The 19,369-nt window shown below is 45.5% G+C and overlaps 1 protein-coding gene across 1 annotated transcript; it reads right to left on the bottom strand.

Moving 5' to 3' along the window:
* Positions 1 to 2,619: 2,619 nt before the first annotated feature.
* Positions 2,620 to 19,175, bottom strand: DFFB (DNA fragmentation factor subunit beta). Its single transcript, XM_073561807.1, has 7 exons — positions 18,941 to 19,175; positions 17,637 to 17,763; positions 16,749 to 16,940; positions 8,052 to 8,131; positions 7,059 to 7,223; positions 6,301 to 6,401; positions 2,620 to 4,834 (listed from the first exon to the last, which is right to left on the bottom strand). Exons 1-7 carry the CDS (start codon positions 19,052 to 19,054, stop codon positions 4,618 to 4,620), a joined length of 996 nt encoding a protein of 331 aa, XP_073417908.1. The 5' UTR covers positions 19,055 to 19,175; the 3' UTR covers positions 2,620 to 4,617.
* Between the last annotated feature and the right edge of the window lie 194 nt (positions 19,176 to 19,369).

The following is a 19,369-nucleotide window of genomic DNA, read 5'->3' on the forward strand; positions in this document are numbered from 1 at the left end:
TAATTTCCTGTCGGATCTGGGCAATTTTTTCTTTGAAGTAATTGGCCAGATCGTCAGCTCGAATCTACGTGGTTGGGGCCTGTACTCTTGGGTTGAGTAGAGAATGAAAAGTGTCAGAGACGTTTAGGGTTATTGGACAGTGAGGTGATGAAGGTGCTGAAATAGGTTTGTTTTGAGAGGTGAAGGGCAGTGTTGTATGTTCGAAGCATAAACTTATAATGGATGAAATCTTCGTGTAGATTGGATTTTCTCCACAGACGTTCGGCCCACCTGGAGCACCGCTGTAGGAAACGTGTTTGCAGGGTGTGCCAGGGTTGTCGCTGTCTGTGTTGTGGTGTTCTATTTATAGGAGGTGCAAATTCATCCAGGGCACTTTGAAGTGTTTCATTGTAATGCTTCAATGCAGGAATCAGGACATGAGAGGGATGAGATAGGGGCCAATGATGACTGCAAGTTCTTCATAAGTTTCTGGGTGTTAATGGCCTGTATGTTTCTATAAGTATGAACAGTGGGGGTGACCTGAGCGGACTGGCAGTTCTTGATAGAGAATGAAAGAAGGTTGTGGTCAGAGAGCGGGAGAGGGGAGTTTGCAAAATCATCCAGTGCACAAAGCCGAGAGAAGACCAAGTCGAGGGAGTTTCCGTCTTCATGCGTCGGAGAATTAGTAAGCTGCGAAAGGCCAAGCGAGGAGTTTAGAGATAAAAGGTGAGTAGCAGATGGGGAGAGGGGAAGAGCAATGGGGATGTTGAAATCGCCCATGATGAGGGTAGGGATGTCACAGGAGAGAAAATGTGGAAGCCGCAATCAACTAAAGTAAGGGACGTGGGAGCTAAATCAGTTCATCTTTGACCAAATAGCACAGATGTGGGGCCGTCCGGACATTGATCTCTTTGCCACCAGGTTGAACTTTAAGGTGAAAAGATTCTGTTCCCTGAATCCCAGAGGGTAAATGCCTTCTTGATTATGTGGGATTTCAGTAGCTCTAATCCCGTTAGTAGTAAGGAAGATCGGAGCAGATAGGAGAAGGATTGTTTTGATTGCCCCTTTTTGGCTCAGAAAACCATCGTTTTCATGGTTGAGGACAATGTCCAACACCGGTCCTTGGGTCCTCCTGGAGGTTCTGAATCACCTCTCACAGGGGACGGTGCACCATCCACAGGTTGCCAACCTTCATTTAACGGTGTGGAATTTGAGAAGGTACTGTAAAAAGGGGTTTCTTTCCTAATCTTGTTTCCACCCTACTTCAAAGTAGGAAGGCAACTATGTCAAGAGTTTATGCTAGAACATAAAAGAAGTTTCTAACCTCTTCGGCATCAAACTTAAAGGAGTTGGCGCTAGTGAGTGATATTCTGGAGTTTTTGCAAAAAGGTCTCAAACTAGACCTTTCCACTAGTACCCTCAAGGTCCAGGTGTCAGCTCTTGGGGCCCTGATGAATAGCTGTGAGCCAGCAGGAAATTATTGGGGGTGTAGATTTATTAGAGCTTCGTCTAGATCAAGGCCCATTTTAAGAAAGAAAGTAGTGCCATGGGATTTAAATCTAGTCTTAACAGCTATGAAGAAGTCACCGACTGAGCCCATTGAATCATTGAACCATTGAATGTTAAGGTTCTTTCTCTTAAAACAGACCTTTTAGTAGTCTTAACAGCTGCCCGGAGGGTCTGTGATATTCAAACCCTTTCCAGAGATCCACCATTTACTCAGATACTAGAAGACAGGGTAATTTTGAAGCTGATCCATCATTCCTAAAGTAGCATCATGGTTTCTTAGGTTACAGGAGTTATTCATTCTTTTTGCTCTAGTCCAAAAAATCAGAAGGAAGAAAAGCTACATAATCTAGACATTAGTAAATGTCTAGTTAAGTACATGTCTGTTACTGAGAAGATAGAGTTCATTATTTGTGTCCTTCCAGGGACATAAGAAGGGGTTTAAGGCTTCAAAACACACAATAGCTAAGTGGATTAGGGAGGCCATTTCTTTTGCTTATTCTACCAGTGGCAAAGCAGTTTCAGAAGGTCTGAAGGCTCACGCCACACTGGCCATGGCAACCTCCTGGGTGGAGAGATCAGATGTCTCAATTGAGCAAATTTGTAAGATGACGACCTAGTGTTCTCCTTCCACTTTCTATAAGCATTATAGACCAGATATGGGTTCCTCTTCAGACCTCACCTATGGGAGAACATACCTGAATTCTTATTTTTCTCTAATTCGCTAGTGGTGCTGTTATGGGTGATCGATAGTCTTTGTTACTTACCGGTAACAGGATTTTTCAGAACCCATGACAGCACCATTATATTCCCTCCCATCACATGTGAATGAACACATCTTTTGCTAGTGTTATAAGTTTACATTTTAAGTTGTGATATGTGGTGTTGGGTAAAATTGTGGTGTGTTGTAATAACCATTGAAGGTCCTCCCGTGCTTTGTAATCCAACTGATGCTGGGAGAGGTGCCGCCCTGGTTAACCTGTAGGTTTCCTGTCCTTGAGGGGCGGATCTACTCTCTTGTGGTGCTGTCATGGGTTACGAAAAATCCTGTTACCGCTCAGTAACTACGAATTTCCTGTATTTAAAAAAAAAATGCATAAAAAACTTCAAATAAAGAGGAAAATGCAAAAGAAATATCTTAATCAGAGAAGATTGTTATTGCTTAATTAGTGCAGATAGATAAAATCACAGTATTTATGCTACGTGTGAACACAGCCTTAAAATCGACAGACCATAGAGTTCCCAGGACATCACTGGCTGAATACCCCCTTATACGACATTAAACATTGTTTAATACTGTATGACAATATCAACACCAGTTTACAGAAAAAGTTTATTCTAACAGTAATGAGACAAAAAAAGGATAAATCATCAGTGCATGTGCCATTATTCTGCCTACAATGGCTAGAAAATTAGGTATATGTGTGCCTCCAGAAATTCACTTAAAAACATCTCAAAATATCAACCTGAGTGCATCAATTCATGATTATAATCTAGGATTAAATACTAGTAGCTCTGTGCTTTCTGTCACCTTAATTCATTACAATAAGGAGCAAAAAAGACTTCTCTGATTCTTCCACGCTACTGTTGTGTGCTGCAGAAGCAAATAGATGGCGAAAATAACTTGGCAAATTCACCGTTGGGGAAAATATTCCAACATTTATGTCTACAGAGGAAACGTGCTCATTAACCGCTTCACTGTCATTGAGATATACCATGGGTACATCCAAGGTCGTGCCTCTGGATTTGATGCGGGTGCCAGAGCGGAGCTTGCACTTTTTCCCTGCACATGACAGCTGATCTGATCAGCTGACATGTGCCTCTAACAGCAGAGAGTGGATCTGCAATCCACCTGCAGCTGTTAAGTTAAATGCCGCTGTTAATCTCTGACAGCAGCATTTAACAAGCGCTGTCAAGAAGCGAGTCACAAGACCCGCCCATCAGCACCCCTGTCATATGATTGCTGGGAGCCGATAGGTTGTCATGAGAGCCTGGGGTCTGTAGAAGACTTCCATGCCTGTCATTCTAAATTTATGAACGCCAGCCTGTGACTGGCTCATAGGAGATCATGATTTATGGTACACATAGGTGAGCTGAAGCACTGTTATGTGTAGCACATGTGATCAGACGATCGCATCTTCAAGTCTTCTAAGCACACTATTGAAGCTAGTAAAAAATAAATACATAAAATAAAATAAGATCAAATTGCCGCCTTCTTTTTTCCCCATTCATAATATAATGAAAAAGAAAATACACATTTGGTTTTGTTGCGCTCAGACATGTCCGATCTATCAAAATATAAAGTAAATTAATCTAATCCGTAAATGGCGTAACAAGAAAAAAAAATCAAAACACCAGAATTACGTTTTTTTGGTCGCCGCAATACTGCAATAAAATGTGATCACAGCAGCCTTGGCGCTGAATTGTGATCACAGCAGCCTTGGCGCTGACCTGTGATCACACGAGCCTTGGCGCTGACCTGTGATCACAGCAGCCTTGGCGCTGACCTGTGATCACAGGAGCCTTGGCGCTGACCTGTGATTACAGCAGCATTGGCACTGATTCAAATGATGTATAGGCTTGTACTAAAGGGAAGCAGATGAAGTCAGGGTTTGTAATCTGATCTAGCAAGATTGTAGAGCTGCTGACAGAGCAGGCTGCAGTCATTGTATCTGTTACATGGCAAGAGCTGTACATGAAGGTCTAAGAGCACTGGGAAATTTTATATATAAAAAAAAATTGACTGAGGCTCCGATAGTACCTGCGCCTTGCATCTTTGCAGTTTTTTCAACGAATAGCAAATAGTCACATTATAGCTCTTGATGGTTTTACATGTCTTTAAGCATAAAAACCAGAATGTGGTCCAAAGCGCGGACCAAACTCATTTTAATGAATAGTTGAGCGATGTGAATAAACATCTTACAGATGCCATCCACATCCTGTCCATTAGAGTCATTTACTGCTGTTGGCCGAAATCCGGATCCTCAACGTTCTCAGTAATTCATGATACTGTTAGTAGATAGCTGCCACACGAAAATTAAAATGATATAAAATAAACATCAACACCCAGAAAATTGCTGTGTTGAGGAGGAGAATGAAAAAGGGACAACACTTTAGTCTTGAGAATTCCTTTCAGGTTTTGAACCTCTTAGCAGGTATTTCAGTGTAAATCATGTCCTCGTCACATTCCATTTTGTGAGCTGTCTTCTTATGGCAGGGAATATAAACTAGTTTTAAATTTTTAGTAGTAAACAAGAGATTAAAGAAATATTTCCAGTTGATTTTCCTCCCTTGACTTTTCTTCACAGCTTCGCTAAGACGAGGGAGGATGGTTCGTTTCTTTTCGATCCTTATAAAAATACAAGATTGTTAACTTGTTAGAAATTGAATGCGGGCACTACTTCGTTATATCTGTTACTGGGAGACGAATGATGACCGATAAGATGAATGTTCTTTAGGCCAAATACCAATGAACTAAAGAATCCATATTCCAGGTGTAACATCCCTCACCCACCGCGGTTCTACAGAACCGAACAAATCATTAAATTGTGGAATATTTGTAGTTTATTAACCCTTCAGGTGATTTTCAGGAATTAATGCAAAGCGGAATGACAGAAATGAAAATGTGTATTTTTTCCACCTAAATGTCGCTGACTTCTTAATAGGTCGCTATAGTCAGCAGACTCTAAGGCTCCTATTTGGTCGTGAATTGCCATGGCAAACATCAGGACCACACCATCATGATCTGAGGGAACCAATGGGGATAAAGAGGAAGCCCCCCAGTGCCCCCACACTCTGTTAACCATGTATATGATGTAGTCACTATTGACAGCAGCATCTAAGGGGTTAAACAGATATGGACGGTGCACACACTGATCGTGGCTGATGCAGCAAGTTGTCAGCTATAGTGTACAGTTGACAGCTGCTGGATTGTCACCTGTATGGGGATGCTAGTCTCTTATACCTCAGGTCAGTAAAAAGACGTATTGGCTGTCATTAAGGGGTTTGTTCACTCCGTGTTTAATAAAATATTTTCATTTGGTTTTTAGGCATATTAGAGGATTCTATTGCCTTTTACATGCCCCTCTCTGAATTCTAATTATATGTATATTAAAGGGTATATCAAGGACTTTCTGAAAAACAAAAAATGTGTCTAAGCACTAACAGGCGGGTAGTTGTGACTTATCTGCCTTTTGTGCTTGGCACCATTCTTCCACGGCACATACCGCTCCTGCCGGAGATTCAGCTGCCTCTGCTGACGTCACGTCAACAGAGCAAAGGCTTCTTTTCTGCTCCGCCCTGTTGACAGGACAGGGCGGGACTTGGGACGTTATTCTGATTGACAGTCATCTCCCCGACTGTCAATCTGAATGACGTCAGAAGTCCCATTCTGTCAACAGAGCGGAGCAAAAAGAAGCCTCTGCTATGTTGACGTGACATCAGCAGTGGCAGCTGAATCTCCAGCAGGAGTGGTATGTGCCGGGGAAGAACGACGCTATCACAACAGGCAGATAAATAGCAACTATCCGGCTGCCTGTATTCTGTCGACATGACGTCAGCAGAGGCAGCTGAAACTCCGGCAGGAGCGGTCTGTGAAGGGGAAGAACTATGCCAAGCACATCAGGCAGGTAGGTATCAACTACCGACCTGTTAGTGCTTAGGCATGTTTTTTGCTTTTCAGAAAGTCCTGGATACATCCCTTAACAAGGTTCTAGTTCCACCATTCAGGAGCTGTATGGAAATGGCAGTACAATATCAAGGGATTGAATGATGTGGAAAGGCGCTATTAGTTAAATCAATTTTCTAGGTTCTTACACGTGGTCCAGGTTCCATGAACTGAATAAAATTCTGCTCTCCTGGTTGCTGTAGGGATTGATGGAATGATTGGAAAGGCAGTTCCTCTCGTCAAAGGCTCCCTACAAAACAGAAATCCAGATACAAGTGACATACAGAAGCTGAGCAGCATCAAAACATAAGTAATGGTAGTTATTATCAACATATCATTCTATGAAAAAAAACTGCAGTATATCATGGCTTATAATTTTCCCACCTTAGAGAACTAGGCGATTTCACAAAAAACAGTAGATACATGGTCTTGTGCCCTCATACCCCACAAACAATTTAAGGGGTTCTTCATTGAAAAGAAGATATCACCTATCCACAGGACCGGTTATAACTCATGATCGGTGGGTGTCCAACCAATGGGACATGCACTGACAGTTCGCATGTGCGCCCGCTGCACCATTCATTCTCTATAGGGTTGCTGGACAAAGCTGAGCGGAGTGCTCAATAGCCCCATAAAGAATGAATGGTGCGGCAGTCGGCCATGTGCACTAGCAGGGATAAAAGCTTCCAGTTCTGCCGATCGTTGCAGGTCCCAGAGGTCAGACACCCACTGTTCAGCAAATTATCACTTTTTTCAATAAACTTGGACTTAGTGCACATATCAGTCTAATATGTCCAGGACTTGATGGGCATTAGGGGATAATTTATTTCTCATTCTATTTATATAACTGGAATAAATGGCAATAATGTTCAATCTTGCCTCATTCTAAACAGCTGACAGGTCTTACTTGGCATGAAAACCATCCATGTGCAGTACAAAGACGGGTGGCCTTTATCTCACTTCTATCAAAGTAACTTCCATTGAAGTCCACAGCGCTGAGTGCATTGTGCATGGTCTGGATGAGCTCCTCGTATTCATCTTTCACCGCCGGATCGACGTTAAAATTCTGAACCTAAAATAACAGGACATTAAGGATTGCTACTCTTAACCTCCACACGCCCCTCCCTGACTTACTGCCCATCAGTGGTTCTTTTGATTTCACAAGTTTCTGAATGGTTAATAAGATTTTGCAGATTTGCTCGGTGTTCCTGACATACTGGAGTCTGGAGCCAACATTAAGAGTTATGGCCACGAGGAGTTGTATGCAGATCATTCTCCTGGAAGCAGACTCGTACACATAGGATATGTGCAGCAGGACATTACATTGCTATTGGGGGGTCCATCTGCGAGGAGTCACGCCAATGACAAGAACAAAGAGGTTGGCTATCCCATAGATCCTGAACAGCCAGAGCCATCTATGCATTAAAGGAAGTGCCTTCAGAACAATACGGTTTTGTATGGCGGCTCTTCAGATACCAAACTGCTATTACCAGGGGATTTGCCAGTACTTACAAAGTTGCCTTGCAGCCTCACGGTATTACTAAGCACACACCGAAATCAAGAGGTCTTCATGAAGTATCTGGTCGTGCCAAGTTCTGCAGTGCGAGAGATGTTCTCTATGGCAGCTCTCCGGGTGGGGAAGGCAGGGCTGTGGAGTAGGAGTCATGGAGTTGGAGTCGGAGCCCAATTTGGTGGAGTTGGAGTCGGTGTCATGGAAACTGAGGAGTTGGAGTCAGAGGTTTGGCTTACCGACTCCACAGCACAGGGAGAATGGCTCCCGTCAATGACGGCTGTATGGCCGGATGATGAGGTTTGTGGACCTCAATAGATAGTTGTCCTTTTGTCTTATTGGTAAACTGCTTGACAGCAAAGTATCCTGGCTGTAAGGCTATGTATTTACCTCCATCATGTAACTGCGGATTCTTCTCTTACAGCTCTCTCTCATGTAACTGGACTTGTTCTTGAATCGCTTCTCTACGCCTAGGAAAATACACGAAGAAGAAAACCACAGGGCTGTGAGCAAACACTCCCAATGCATTACAGATGTGCTGCCCCATATCTGTTTTCTGTGGCGAAAGACCGAGGCGTGAGGTTTACAGCTTTCCCTTACACACACCTTCATTTACTCTAAGGCAGGAGTAGGCAATTTTACCGAGCTGGAGATCTACTGCTATCACTTGAGAGGGCATTGAGATCTACTTGGTACCAAGTTGTTACAGGCGTGGACCAAGAAAGTAATGGTATACAGCGGGTGAAATAAGTATTGAACACTTCACTCATTTTCTAAGTAAATTTATTTCTAAAGGTGCGATTGACATGAAGTTCTCACTAGATGTCGGTAACAACCCGTCCAATACACACAGGCAAAGATCTCAAATCATAGATGTCCACAAATTATGTTATGTGTAATAATGAGAAATGAGACAGGGAAAAAGTATTCAACACATGAAGAAACAGAGGTGCAAAAAGCCATGGAAAGTCCTGACACCAGCTGAGATCTATCAGTAATTTGAAAGCAATCCTGCCAAAAGTTTAATTGATTACCTATAAAAGGTGTCTTATTAGCAAGGTGCCACAAGAAACATCTCACGATGGGTAAAACTAGTGAGCTGTCTCAAGACCTTCATAACCTTATTGTAGCAAAACATACTGACGGCATTGGTTACAGAACAAATTCTAAAATACATCAGGTTTCAGTGAACAATGGTGGGGCCATAATCCGGAAGTGGAAAGATCATTATTTCAACATAAACAATCCACGACCAGGTGTTCCCCACAAGATTTTAGAGAAGTGAAGAGAATTATCAGAAGAGTTGTCACTGTGGAGACCTACAGAAAGACCTGGAATCAGCAAGTATAATTGTTTCAAAGAAAACAATAAGTAATGCACGCAATCTCCATTGCACGCTCCCCAAGCAAGACTCTGCTGTTGAACAAACAGCATGTTCAAGTTTCTTTGAAGTTTGCTCAGCAACATTTAGACAGGCCTGTAAAATACTGGAAGAATATAGGCTGGTCAGATGAGACCAAAATTGAACTCTTTGGATGCCACAATACACATTGTGTTTGGAGGCCAAAAGGCACTGCATATCACCCCAAAAACACTATGCCAATAGTGAAGTTTGGAGGTTGGAACATAATTGTATTGTCTGTTATTGTCAGCATATGGCATGGGCAAACTTCATGTAATAGAAGGAAGGATGCATGGACAAATGTACCGAGACATTCTTGATAAAAATCTGCCATCTACCAAGATGATGAAGACGAAGAGAGAGTGGTGGACATTTCAGTAAGACAATTATCCCAAACACACAGCCAAGGAAACACTCATTTGGTTTCAGAGAAAGAATAAAGCTGCTAGAATGGCCGAGCCGATCATTGGACCCGAATCCAATAGAAAATGTATGGAAGGAACTAAACCTTAGAGTTCATAGAAGGAGCCCACAGGTACCTTCAGGATGTAAAGAGTGTTTGTGTGGACGAATGGGCGAAATCACACCTGAGCAATGCCTGCAACTAGTTTCCTCATACAGGAGGCGTTTTAATGTTATCATCACCAACAAATATTTGTAAGAACAATTACTTAAATTTCAGTAAATTACTCACAATTTATGGACATTTATGGTTTGATTTCTTTACCTCTGTGGATTGGATGGGTTGTTACTGACATATGGTGGGAATGTCAAGTTGATAGCAAAAAAAAACAAAATATGTCAGCCTACCATAGTTGTCATCAATACCGGCAGGGCTGCCACTAGGAATTTCGGGGCCCCATACTGACAAAATTTATGGGGCCCCCCTTGAGACTCCGCCCAGGCTCCACCCCCAGCTCCGCCTCCACCCTAGCTCCTCCTCCACCATGCGAACCTTCCAAAATCCCTCCGCCCTTTCTTGGAAAAACTTCACTTCTACACCACACCCTCACCAATCTCACATCAACACCATATCACATACATAGCCATCAGCTTTAGTTTTGACCAAAAGATTTTTTAAGCCTGCCACCATGACAAGGTAGACTCTATTGACAGGGCCCTACTCTACTCTAACCTATTAAACATTTGGTAACTTTTTTTTAACCATTATTGTGCATCCATCTTCAGACAATGACCAGATGATACTGAGTCAGTGCCCATCTAACTCTAACATACTCCAGCAAGGTGGCAAAGGCAGTACCTTATATTAGGTTGGTCACATATTAAGTCAATGTAATTGTACCCCCCATGAGACCCCCAGATTCTGTTCCCTCTCCCGTCATGGCTCTTTGGGCACCGCCACCAAGCCACCGGAGACGGAGACATCGGAGAGAGTCAGAGACAGACAGTCTACTGACCCTGCTCGCTTGCCGCCTCATGACTGGTCTGCCAGTGCCTACCGTCTGCGCCTCGCCATCCACCGTCCCGCTGCCGTCCACGGTCACCATCTTCTGCTCCGAGCCTGGTCCCACCACATGGCACGCTGGCACAGCCTATGGGTGATGGTCACACAAAATCCCTCATGCTCCATTCAAACATGGCTTTAGGACCCCAACTTCTCAGAAAAGGGCTTTTGGCTGCCAGCTATGTAAGGTGTATGTGCACCCCAAAACATGAGATCGCAGATATCAGCACTTCAGACAGACATGCTTCTGTAGACACGGACTGTGCTAACAAATCGCCAGTGATCAGCACTGACACTGGTATCCGAGGTCCCAGCAGTCAAAGATGACATGATGAGAATGGAGGGGCTGCCATGTCCCTGACTAATATGTCCCCACTGATACAGATCTGATAGTGAACTGCCAATCAGATCAATTTACCTGAATGACATTGACATAGGGGAACTGGAAAATCCCCAATGTTCAGCACTAGACCTGTAGTGAGGGTCAGTCCTAAGAGTAAGCGCACGAGCAGCACATTCAATGTGGACTTTCCTCAACAAAATCATGTGGCACGTGTGGATCTTGTCACATACAAGTGACACACTGTGGATTTTAAAATGCACATTTGAGTGGGAATCTCCCACTCATTTGTATTTCCTCACACATTTCCTGGAGGAATAGAAATGCATATTTATAATTATCTAATGGTTCCAGGACTGCGCTTTATGTTACATTACCATCAAAAATCTGTTCTGTCAAAACCCTGCAAAAGAGCCCTGACCCTAAAAATGGCACAGAGTGGACTGAGAACCAGTGGGGCTATAAAGCCCCCAGTCAATTTTACACTGCAGACTTCTCCGCTGCCTTGCACATTGTGAGAATAGAGCAGGTGACTTTATAAGAGTTGTCAAAAGGTGACCCCAAAAAATCCCTGAGGTAAGCAAAGACTAGATAATATTACCCCCTCCCCTATGTCTGACTCTGAACCCTTCAGCTAGTGCAGGGGAGGGAGAGGACTGGGGGGCTTTATTTACTGTATTGGGAGTCATCTGGGGACAAGTGAAAGACCCCTAGAAGATGACATCTCATGCACATAGGGCAACCTGAAACAGTAGGGTAAGTGGGAAGAAGCCGGCTCTGCAGCAGAGAATATAGGGCAGGTGGGTGGGAGTCTGCCCCTGTGGGGTACAACACGGGGATGTACCCTAAGGCTCCCAACCCCACAATGGCACTGCAGCCCCTCAGGGGGAGACAGGTTTATTGAGCTGGACGGAACCGCTGCCCCACAGAGCCTTGCTCTCCCAGCATGAGAGCCGCAGTCATATCGCAGCTGCTGCAGAACTCCTATCTGAAGCGCGGTTTCCCTTATCCCCTTCACACGGCCATAAGCGCCCGCCGCCGACGTTGCATAATAACTTTCTAATGGGCCCCCCATGCCAAAATGCACAAGCGGCTCTGTACACCTCGTACACACGGCTCCGTTCCGTACACCTCGCACACACGCGGCTCCGCTCCGTACACCTCGTACACACGGCTCCGCTCCGTACTCCTCGTACACACACGGCTCCGCTCCGTACTCCTCGTACACGCACGGCTCCTCTCCGCTCACCTCGTACACACACGGCTCCGCTCCGTACACCTCGTACACACACGGCTCCGCTCCGTACACCTCGTACACACACGGCTCCGCTCCGTACTCCTCGTACACGCACGGCTCCTCTCCGCTCACCTCGTACACATGCGGCTCCGCTCCGTACACCTCATACACGCGATGCTCCGCTCCGTACACCTCGTACACACGGCTCCGCTCCGTACACCTCGTACACGCACGGCTCCTCTCCGTACTCGTCGTACACGCACGGCTCCTCTCCGCACAACTCCTACACACGGCTCCGCTGCGTACACCTCGTACACACACGGCTCCGCTCCGTACTCCTCGTACACACGGCTCCCCTCCGTACATCTCGTACACACAGCTCTGCTCCTTACTCCTCGTACACGCTCGGCTCTTCTCCGTACTCGTCGTACACGCGCGGCTCCTCTCCGTACTCGTCGTACACGCGCGGCTCCTCTCCGTACTCGTCGTACACGCGCGGCTCCTCTCCGTACTCGTCGTACACGCGCGGCTCCTCTCCGTACTCGTCGTACACGCGCGGCTCCTCTCCGTACTCGTCGTACACGCGCGGCTCCTCTCCGTACTCGTCGTACACGCGCGGCTCCTCTCCGTACTCGTCGTACACGCGCGGCTCCTCTCCGTACTCGTCGTACACGCGCGGCTCCTCTCCGTACTCGTCGTACACGCGCGGCTCCTCTCCGTACTCGTCGTACACGCGCGGCTCCTCTCCGTACTCGTCGTACACGCGCGGCTCCTCTCCGTACTCGTCGTACACGCGCGGCTCCTCTCCGTACTCGTCGTACACGCGCGGCTCCTCTCCGTACTCGTCGTACACGCGCGGCTCCTCTCCGTACTCGTCGTACACGCGCGGCTCCTCTCCGTACTCCTCGTACACGCGCGGCTCCTCTCCGTACTCCTCGTACACGCGCGGCTCCTCTCCGTACTCCTTGTACACGCGCGGCTCCGCTACGTACACCTCGTACACGCGCGGCTCCTCTCCGTACTCCTCGTACACGCGCGGCTCCGCTCCGTACACCTCGTACACGCGCGGCTCCTCTCCGTACTCCTCGTACACGCGCGGCTCCGCTCCGTACACCTCGTACACGCGCGGCTCCTCTCCGTACACCTCGTACACACGCGGCTCCGCTCCGTACACCTCGTACACACGCGGCTCCTCTCTGTACTCCTCTTACACGCGCAACTCCGCTTCATACACCTCGTACACACGGCTTGACTCCTTACTCCTCGTACACACACGGCTCCTCTCCGTACACCTCGTACACACGGCTCCGCTCCGTACACCTCGTACACACACGGCTCCGCTCCGTACACCTCGTACACACGGCTCCGCTCCATACACGAAGTACACACACAGCTCTGCTACATCCACCCTGTAAACCCCTCCTGAACCCACACAGAAACTTTACCTCATCCAGCACAATGACAACCAGCACAGCAGAGTCCTGCAGACATGTGACCCCTGACTCCACCCCTCCTGTGACCTCATCACAGGTCCTGTGCGCACACAGCAGACGGAGCTGGAGGAGCCTGAACAAAACGTAGGGGGGCCCGGGGCCGAGTGTGGACCGGGCTGCCATTGTTCTCAGGCGCCGGGCGGGCACCGGGCCCCCCTAATCACCGGGGTCCCCGCACAGAAACTTTACCTCATCCAGCAGTACACGACAACAAGCACAGCAGAGTCCTGAATACGTCCAGGGCCCTGATCATGTGACACCGGACTCCTCCCATCTTGTGACGTCATCACAGGTCCTGTGCGCAGACAGAGCTGGGGCTGCCAGTGTGCTCGGGCGCCGGGCGGGCCCCCCCCTAATCACTGGGGCCCCATACACTTGTAAGGGCTGTCATGCCCTGATGGCGGCCCTGAATACCGGACTACAGGAGCCATGCACGGAAAAAGACGCTGGATCAGCATCGGCCGTAGAGCCACCAAAAAATAAAAACAGGAGAAAATCCAGCACCAGAAAAAATGTCTAAAAATAGAAAAAGGCATTAATCCATATCAAGGATTTCAGTACAAATAGGACGTAATTAACAGGACATAATTAACAAAAAAATGAAAAGAACAACCTTTCACGTTTCATAGGTTTCATAGATGAAATGCATGTCCGAAACATAAGATTTTGTTGTTCCCCCCTTTCCCATCTCTTTAAATTTTTTGTTATTTATGTCCTATTGTATTTTAATCCTTGATATGGATCAATACCTTTTTCTATTTTTATACATATTTTTTCTGGTGCTGGACTTTCTCCTTTTTTTCCCCAAGTCAATAGCACCTTCAGAAATATATTTATTTAGAAAATCATCTGTGTCCTGTCTGACATTTTATCCCGTACAGTTGTGGCCAAAAGTATTGACACCCCTGCAATTCTATCAGATAATACTCAGTTTCGTCCTGAAAATGATTGCAAACACAAATTCTTTGGTATTATTATCTTCATTCAATTTGTCTTAAATGAAAAAAGAATTGTCCTAAAGCCAAATTGGATATAATTCCACACCAAACATAAAAAAGAGGGTGGACAAAAGTATTGGCACTGTTCGAAAAATCATGTGATGCTTCTCTAATTTGTGTAATTAACAGCACCTGTAACTTACCTGTGGCACCTAACAGGTGTTGGCAATAATTAAATCACACTTGTAGCCAGTTGACATGGATTAAAGTTGACTCAACCTCTGTCCTGTGTCCTTGTGTGTACCACATTGAGCATGGAGAAAAGAAAGAAGACCAAAGTACTGTCTGAGGACTTGAGAAACCAAATTGTGAGGAAGCATGAGCAATCTCAAGGCTACAAGTCCATCTCCAAAGACCTGAATGTTCCTGTGTCTACCGTGCGCAGTGTCATCAAGAAGTTTAAAGCCCATGGCACTGTGGCTAACCATCCTAGATGTGGACAGAAAAGAAAAATTGACAAGAGATTTCAACGCAAGATTGTGCGGATGTTGGATAAAGAACCTCGACTAACATCCAAACAAGTTCAAGCTGCCCTGCAGTCCAAGGGTACAACAGTGTCAACCCGTACTATCTGTCGGCGTCTGAATGAAAAGGGACTGTATGGTAGGAGACCCAGGAAGACCCCACTTCTTACTCTGAGACATAAAGCCAGGCTGGAGTTTGCCAAAACTTACCTGAAAAAGCCTAAACATTTTGGAAGAATGTTCTCTGGTCAGATGAGACAAAAGTAGAGCTTTTTGGGCAAAGGCATCAACATAGGGTTTACAGGAGAAAAAAAGAGGCATTCAAAGAAAAGAACACGGTCCCTACAGTCAAACATGGTGGAGGTTCCCTGATGTTTTGGGGTTGCTTTGCTGCCTCTGGCACTGGACTGCTTGACCGTGTGCATGGCATTATGAAGTCAGAAGACTACCAACAAATTTTGCAGCATAATGTAGGGCCCAGTGTGAGAAAGCTGGGTCTCCCTCAGAGGTCATGGGTCTTCCAGCAGGACAATGACCCAAAACACACTTCAAAAATCACTAGAAAATGGTTTGAGAGAAAGCACTGGAGACTTCTAAGGTGGCCAGCAATGAGTCCAGACCTGAATCCCATAGAACACCTGTGGAGAGATCTAAAAATGGCAGTTTGGAGAAGGCACCCTTCAAATATCAGGGACCTGGAGCAGTTTGCCAAAGAAGAATGGTCTAAAATTCCAGCAGAGCATTGTAAGAAACTCATTGATGGTTACCGGAAGCGGTTGGTCACAGTTATTTTGGCTAAAGGTTGTGCAACCAAGTATTAGGCTGAGGGTGCCAATACTTTTGTCTGGCCCATTTTTGGAGTTTTGTGTGAAATGATCAATGTTTTGCTTCATTCTCGTTTGTGTTTTTTTATTTAAGACAAATTAAATGAAGATAATAATACCAAAGAATTTGTGATTGCAATCACTTTCAGGAAGAAACTGAGTATTATCTGACAGAATTGCAGGGGTGTCAATACTTTTGGCCACAACTGTAGCACATGGACAGCACACTGACAAATGTTATTCAGTAGGGCTGTTCAGATGAACGATGTGTCTCTATGCTCGACTGTCCATGAGACGAACAATTGCAGTGTGCACTCTTCTCTTACGACTATCGAATGAGACTCACCCATCCATGTCTATGGTTGCATAAATTTTTTTTAAAAAAATCAGATCCAACACAGAACATCAGAGACGCATCCAATGTTTACGGATACATTTCTAATATAAACTCAGGAAACTGTAGGTGTGTTTTTTTTTAATGTAGATAGATGAAAACGGATCGCACACGGACATCAAAAATGGCCACATGGATGAAAATCGGCCCAATTTTCAGAATAAAGCTCGTCTGCAGCCGACTTTATTTTGTAGCAGTCCCTGAACGTTCGCCTACGAAATACCCCACGATTGCTAACCCCTGCACTATGATCTATGGTGTCAGTATGTGCCACACGCAGATCAATGGGTGATAGGTAAGTGATGGGCTACTTTGAACTTGAGTTGGCTAGTCATAATGGCCCATCATTTTCCTGCCAACCCCACTCAGCAATCAGTGCCACCTTTCCACCATTGATGGAGTATTCTAGTCCTGTGACACCAATATCTATGGCAAGCCAACCACTTTAAGTTGAGAAAACAGCAACAAACCTTTAAACCAAGCCTCGTCGTCTTCCCGCTCTTCTGCTTCCGAATTGTCATCGAGGTTCTGAACGATGTCCTGAATAATCTTCCTCATCTGTGGATCCTGTCCGTCACTCTGGATCTTTCTAGCTGCTTCAATAAATTCTGGCTGTCCCATGTAAATTGCATTTAGAAAGCGGTCAAAGTCCGTCACGATGTCTGCAGCAGCAAATATATATATATATATATATTAATGAAGAACCCTGTGGGTTTAGTTGTGATTCCATTTTACACATAGAAACAAAGGGTTTAGATGCAAACTGAAGTGTATTCTATAACCACAAGGACACAGGTCTGATATATGCAACCAAGTTGCAAAGAGGCTTTTCTTTTAATGCAAATGTGGACGTACCCTTAAAGGGATTGTACAGAGCCTCTTACTTTTACATCGGAAGGTAAGAGGTACTGCTGCACGCCGGAGCAATCATATGAAGCAGAGGAGGTACGATGCATGTATGCTAATAATTGGTATAGACTCGTTATTAACATCAAGCCTGAGGTCGGCCTTCCCCCACTCCGGAGAAGCTGTCAAACTCCCCAGCTCCCGTGAGCCGTCTGCTGTCGGTGTCCTCCAGCATTCGGGAGCTGTCTGCTGTACCTCACCCCCCAGCACCCTCGACCTGTCCGCTGTCCGCCCCCCTCCACACCCGGGAGCCATCTGATAAAGTTTAGTGCATAGAAACTTCATTAGGTTTTGGCACCAAAAATGCAGCAAAAACTAAGTGAGTTTTTTTGCATCACCCATTACTTTCAATGGGTGACAAATGCTGAAAAAACACTGAAAAAAGTGACATGCTCCATTCTGCAAAACCCAAGAAAACCACAGAATACCAAGGACAAAAGTAAAATACTCACGTCCTGCCCAAGTCTGTCCCGGAGAAAGTAGGACAAGTTCTGTATGATCTGCAAGACTCATCAGATAGTCATCACTTAATTCTGTGCCGTCTTCATACAAACACACCCGGGTGGTCTTAGGGGTCAGCTACAAGTAAGATAAAAAGTCATAAACTACAGAATTTGTAAATCAGGAAAAGAAATGTGATATAAAACATTCCCGGTTGTAATGAACATCCATATGTAATATTCACACCCTAGGAACTGGGCAGGTTCACAAATCTATTAACCTGCAGATTAACCCCATATCTGCAGGTTAATAGGGTTTTCACATGACAAGCTCCTTTTAATGAATACATAATTAGATGGGAGTGCTTTTTTAAGTAAATTACCATATTTTTCGGACTTTAAGACGCACTCTTTTTTCCTTCAAATTTGAGATGTTATAATCCGAACGTAGGTTACCAGAGCGGCGGCGGTGGAGCGGGGTCACCGCTGCAGGAAGCCGGCGGCAGGAATGGGGTGATGCTGGGAGGAAGGGGTGACCTGGCAGTGCGAGGCAGGTGCGGAGTCCCCGCTGCGCACATTAATCTCCCGGAGGTGGGCTTTAGGAAAATGGCGCTGATAGCGCATGACAAGCCGAGATCTCAATCTCCGCACCGCTCCACTCATATACAAGCAAACAAAATGTGGAATATAGTTTCATATAAAGGCAAAATAAGCCAAGACATGAGGAAACAGCAATGACGAACTGGAGTCTGAGCGTCATCAGGGCACGATGGGGGTAGTAGGTTCCCCACAGCCCAGCGCCATTGTGGGCAGTCAGTACGTGATGCCAGCACCATGGACAGCCTTGATTTATGGACCGAGATAGATGACAGGTTTTATCTATCTTAAAGGAGTTGTGCCAGGACTAAACCGTGGGTAACACAAGAGTGCAGGAAAGGAGTGCGGACCAGGGGTATTCAGACGTTGATATCGGCATTTTAAGAGGCGAGTTTCAGATTCTCCTAATCTATTCCTCCCAGCGAGATGTACAAAGCTGGTATACTTATCAGTCATATATATTATACACACATACAAGACATGCATATATAATACATACCCATATATATATAAAACATACCATACAAATACACACAATACATACACATACACACACAGAATACATACAGACCTGTAATACTATTACACAAACAATAATAAACATATACACATATTATAGATATATAATACATACACACATTAGACATATATACCACACATACACATATGTAACACACACATAACATATACAGTGACACATTACATACACAGTGCTGTACCTTGAACTTGGCACAGCCTTTCTTTCTAAGCTCTCCCATGTTACTGCAGCCGATCCCATACTTCTCAGTCCCTGTCACTGTCCTTATTTTAAAATACTTCATGCGCTTCCCCATTGCCCCCTACTACACTGCACATTGGGGTACAACTTCCTATCGCGCATGCGCCTCCTAGTAACCAGCGGGTCGAAGAAAGACTACACCGCTTCCTAGTCTATCCGCAGACGCATGCGCACTAGCTAGATTTAGAAGTTGACACATGCGTACACGTCAATATAGGCTTCCCATATGAACTACACCTCCCAGAATCCATTGAGGTTGGAAACTGTTGTCAAGCGGTGGTTATGGAGATGACTACGGGGATATAGTAGCCGGAACTAATTTGCCGCCCGGCGGGTGATGTCCTGGGAGCAGAGCTGGTTGGGCTGACAC

The sequence above is a fragment of the Dendrobates tinctorius genome, unplaced genomic scaffold (assembly GCF_039654945.1).
Source record: "Dendrobates tinctorius isolate UK_male_01 unplaced genomic scaffold, ASM3965494v1 ptg000326l, whole genome shotgun sequence".
NCBI lineage: Eukaryota > Metazoa > Chordata > Amphibia > Anura > Dendrobatidae > Dendrobates > Dendrobates tinctorius.

Excerpts from the sequence above, each read along its gene's own strand:
- DFFB (XM_073561807.1), bottom strand. The coding sequence starts at position 19,054 with ATGGGGAAGCGCATGAAGTATTTTAAAATAAGGACAGTGACAGGGACT. Across the intron at positions 7,224-8,051 it reads TCCGCAGTTACATGATGGAG|GTTCAGAATTTTAACGTCGA; the intron begins GTAAATACATAG and ends CTGTTATTTTAG. Across the intron at positions 4,835-6,300 it reads TCATGGAACCTGGACCACGT|GATCGAAAAGAAACGAACCA; the intron begins GTAAGAACCTAG and ends TATTTTTATAAG.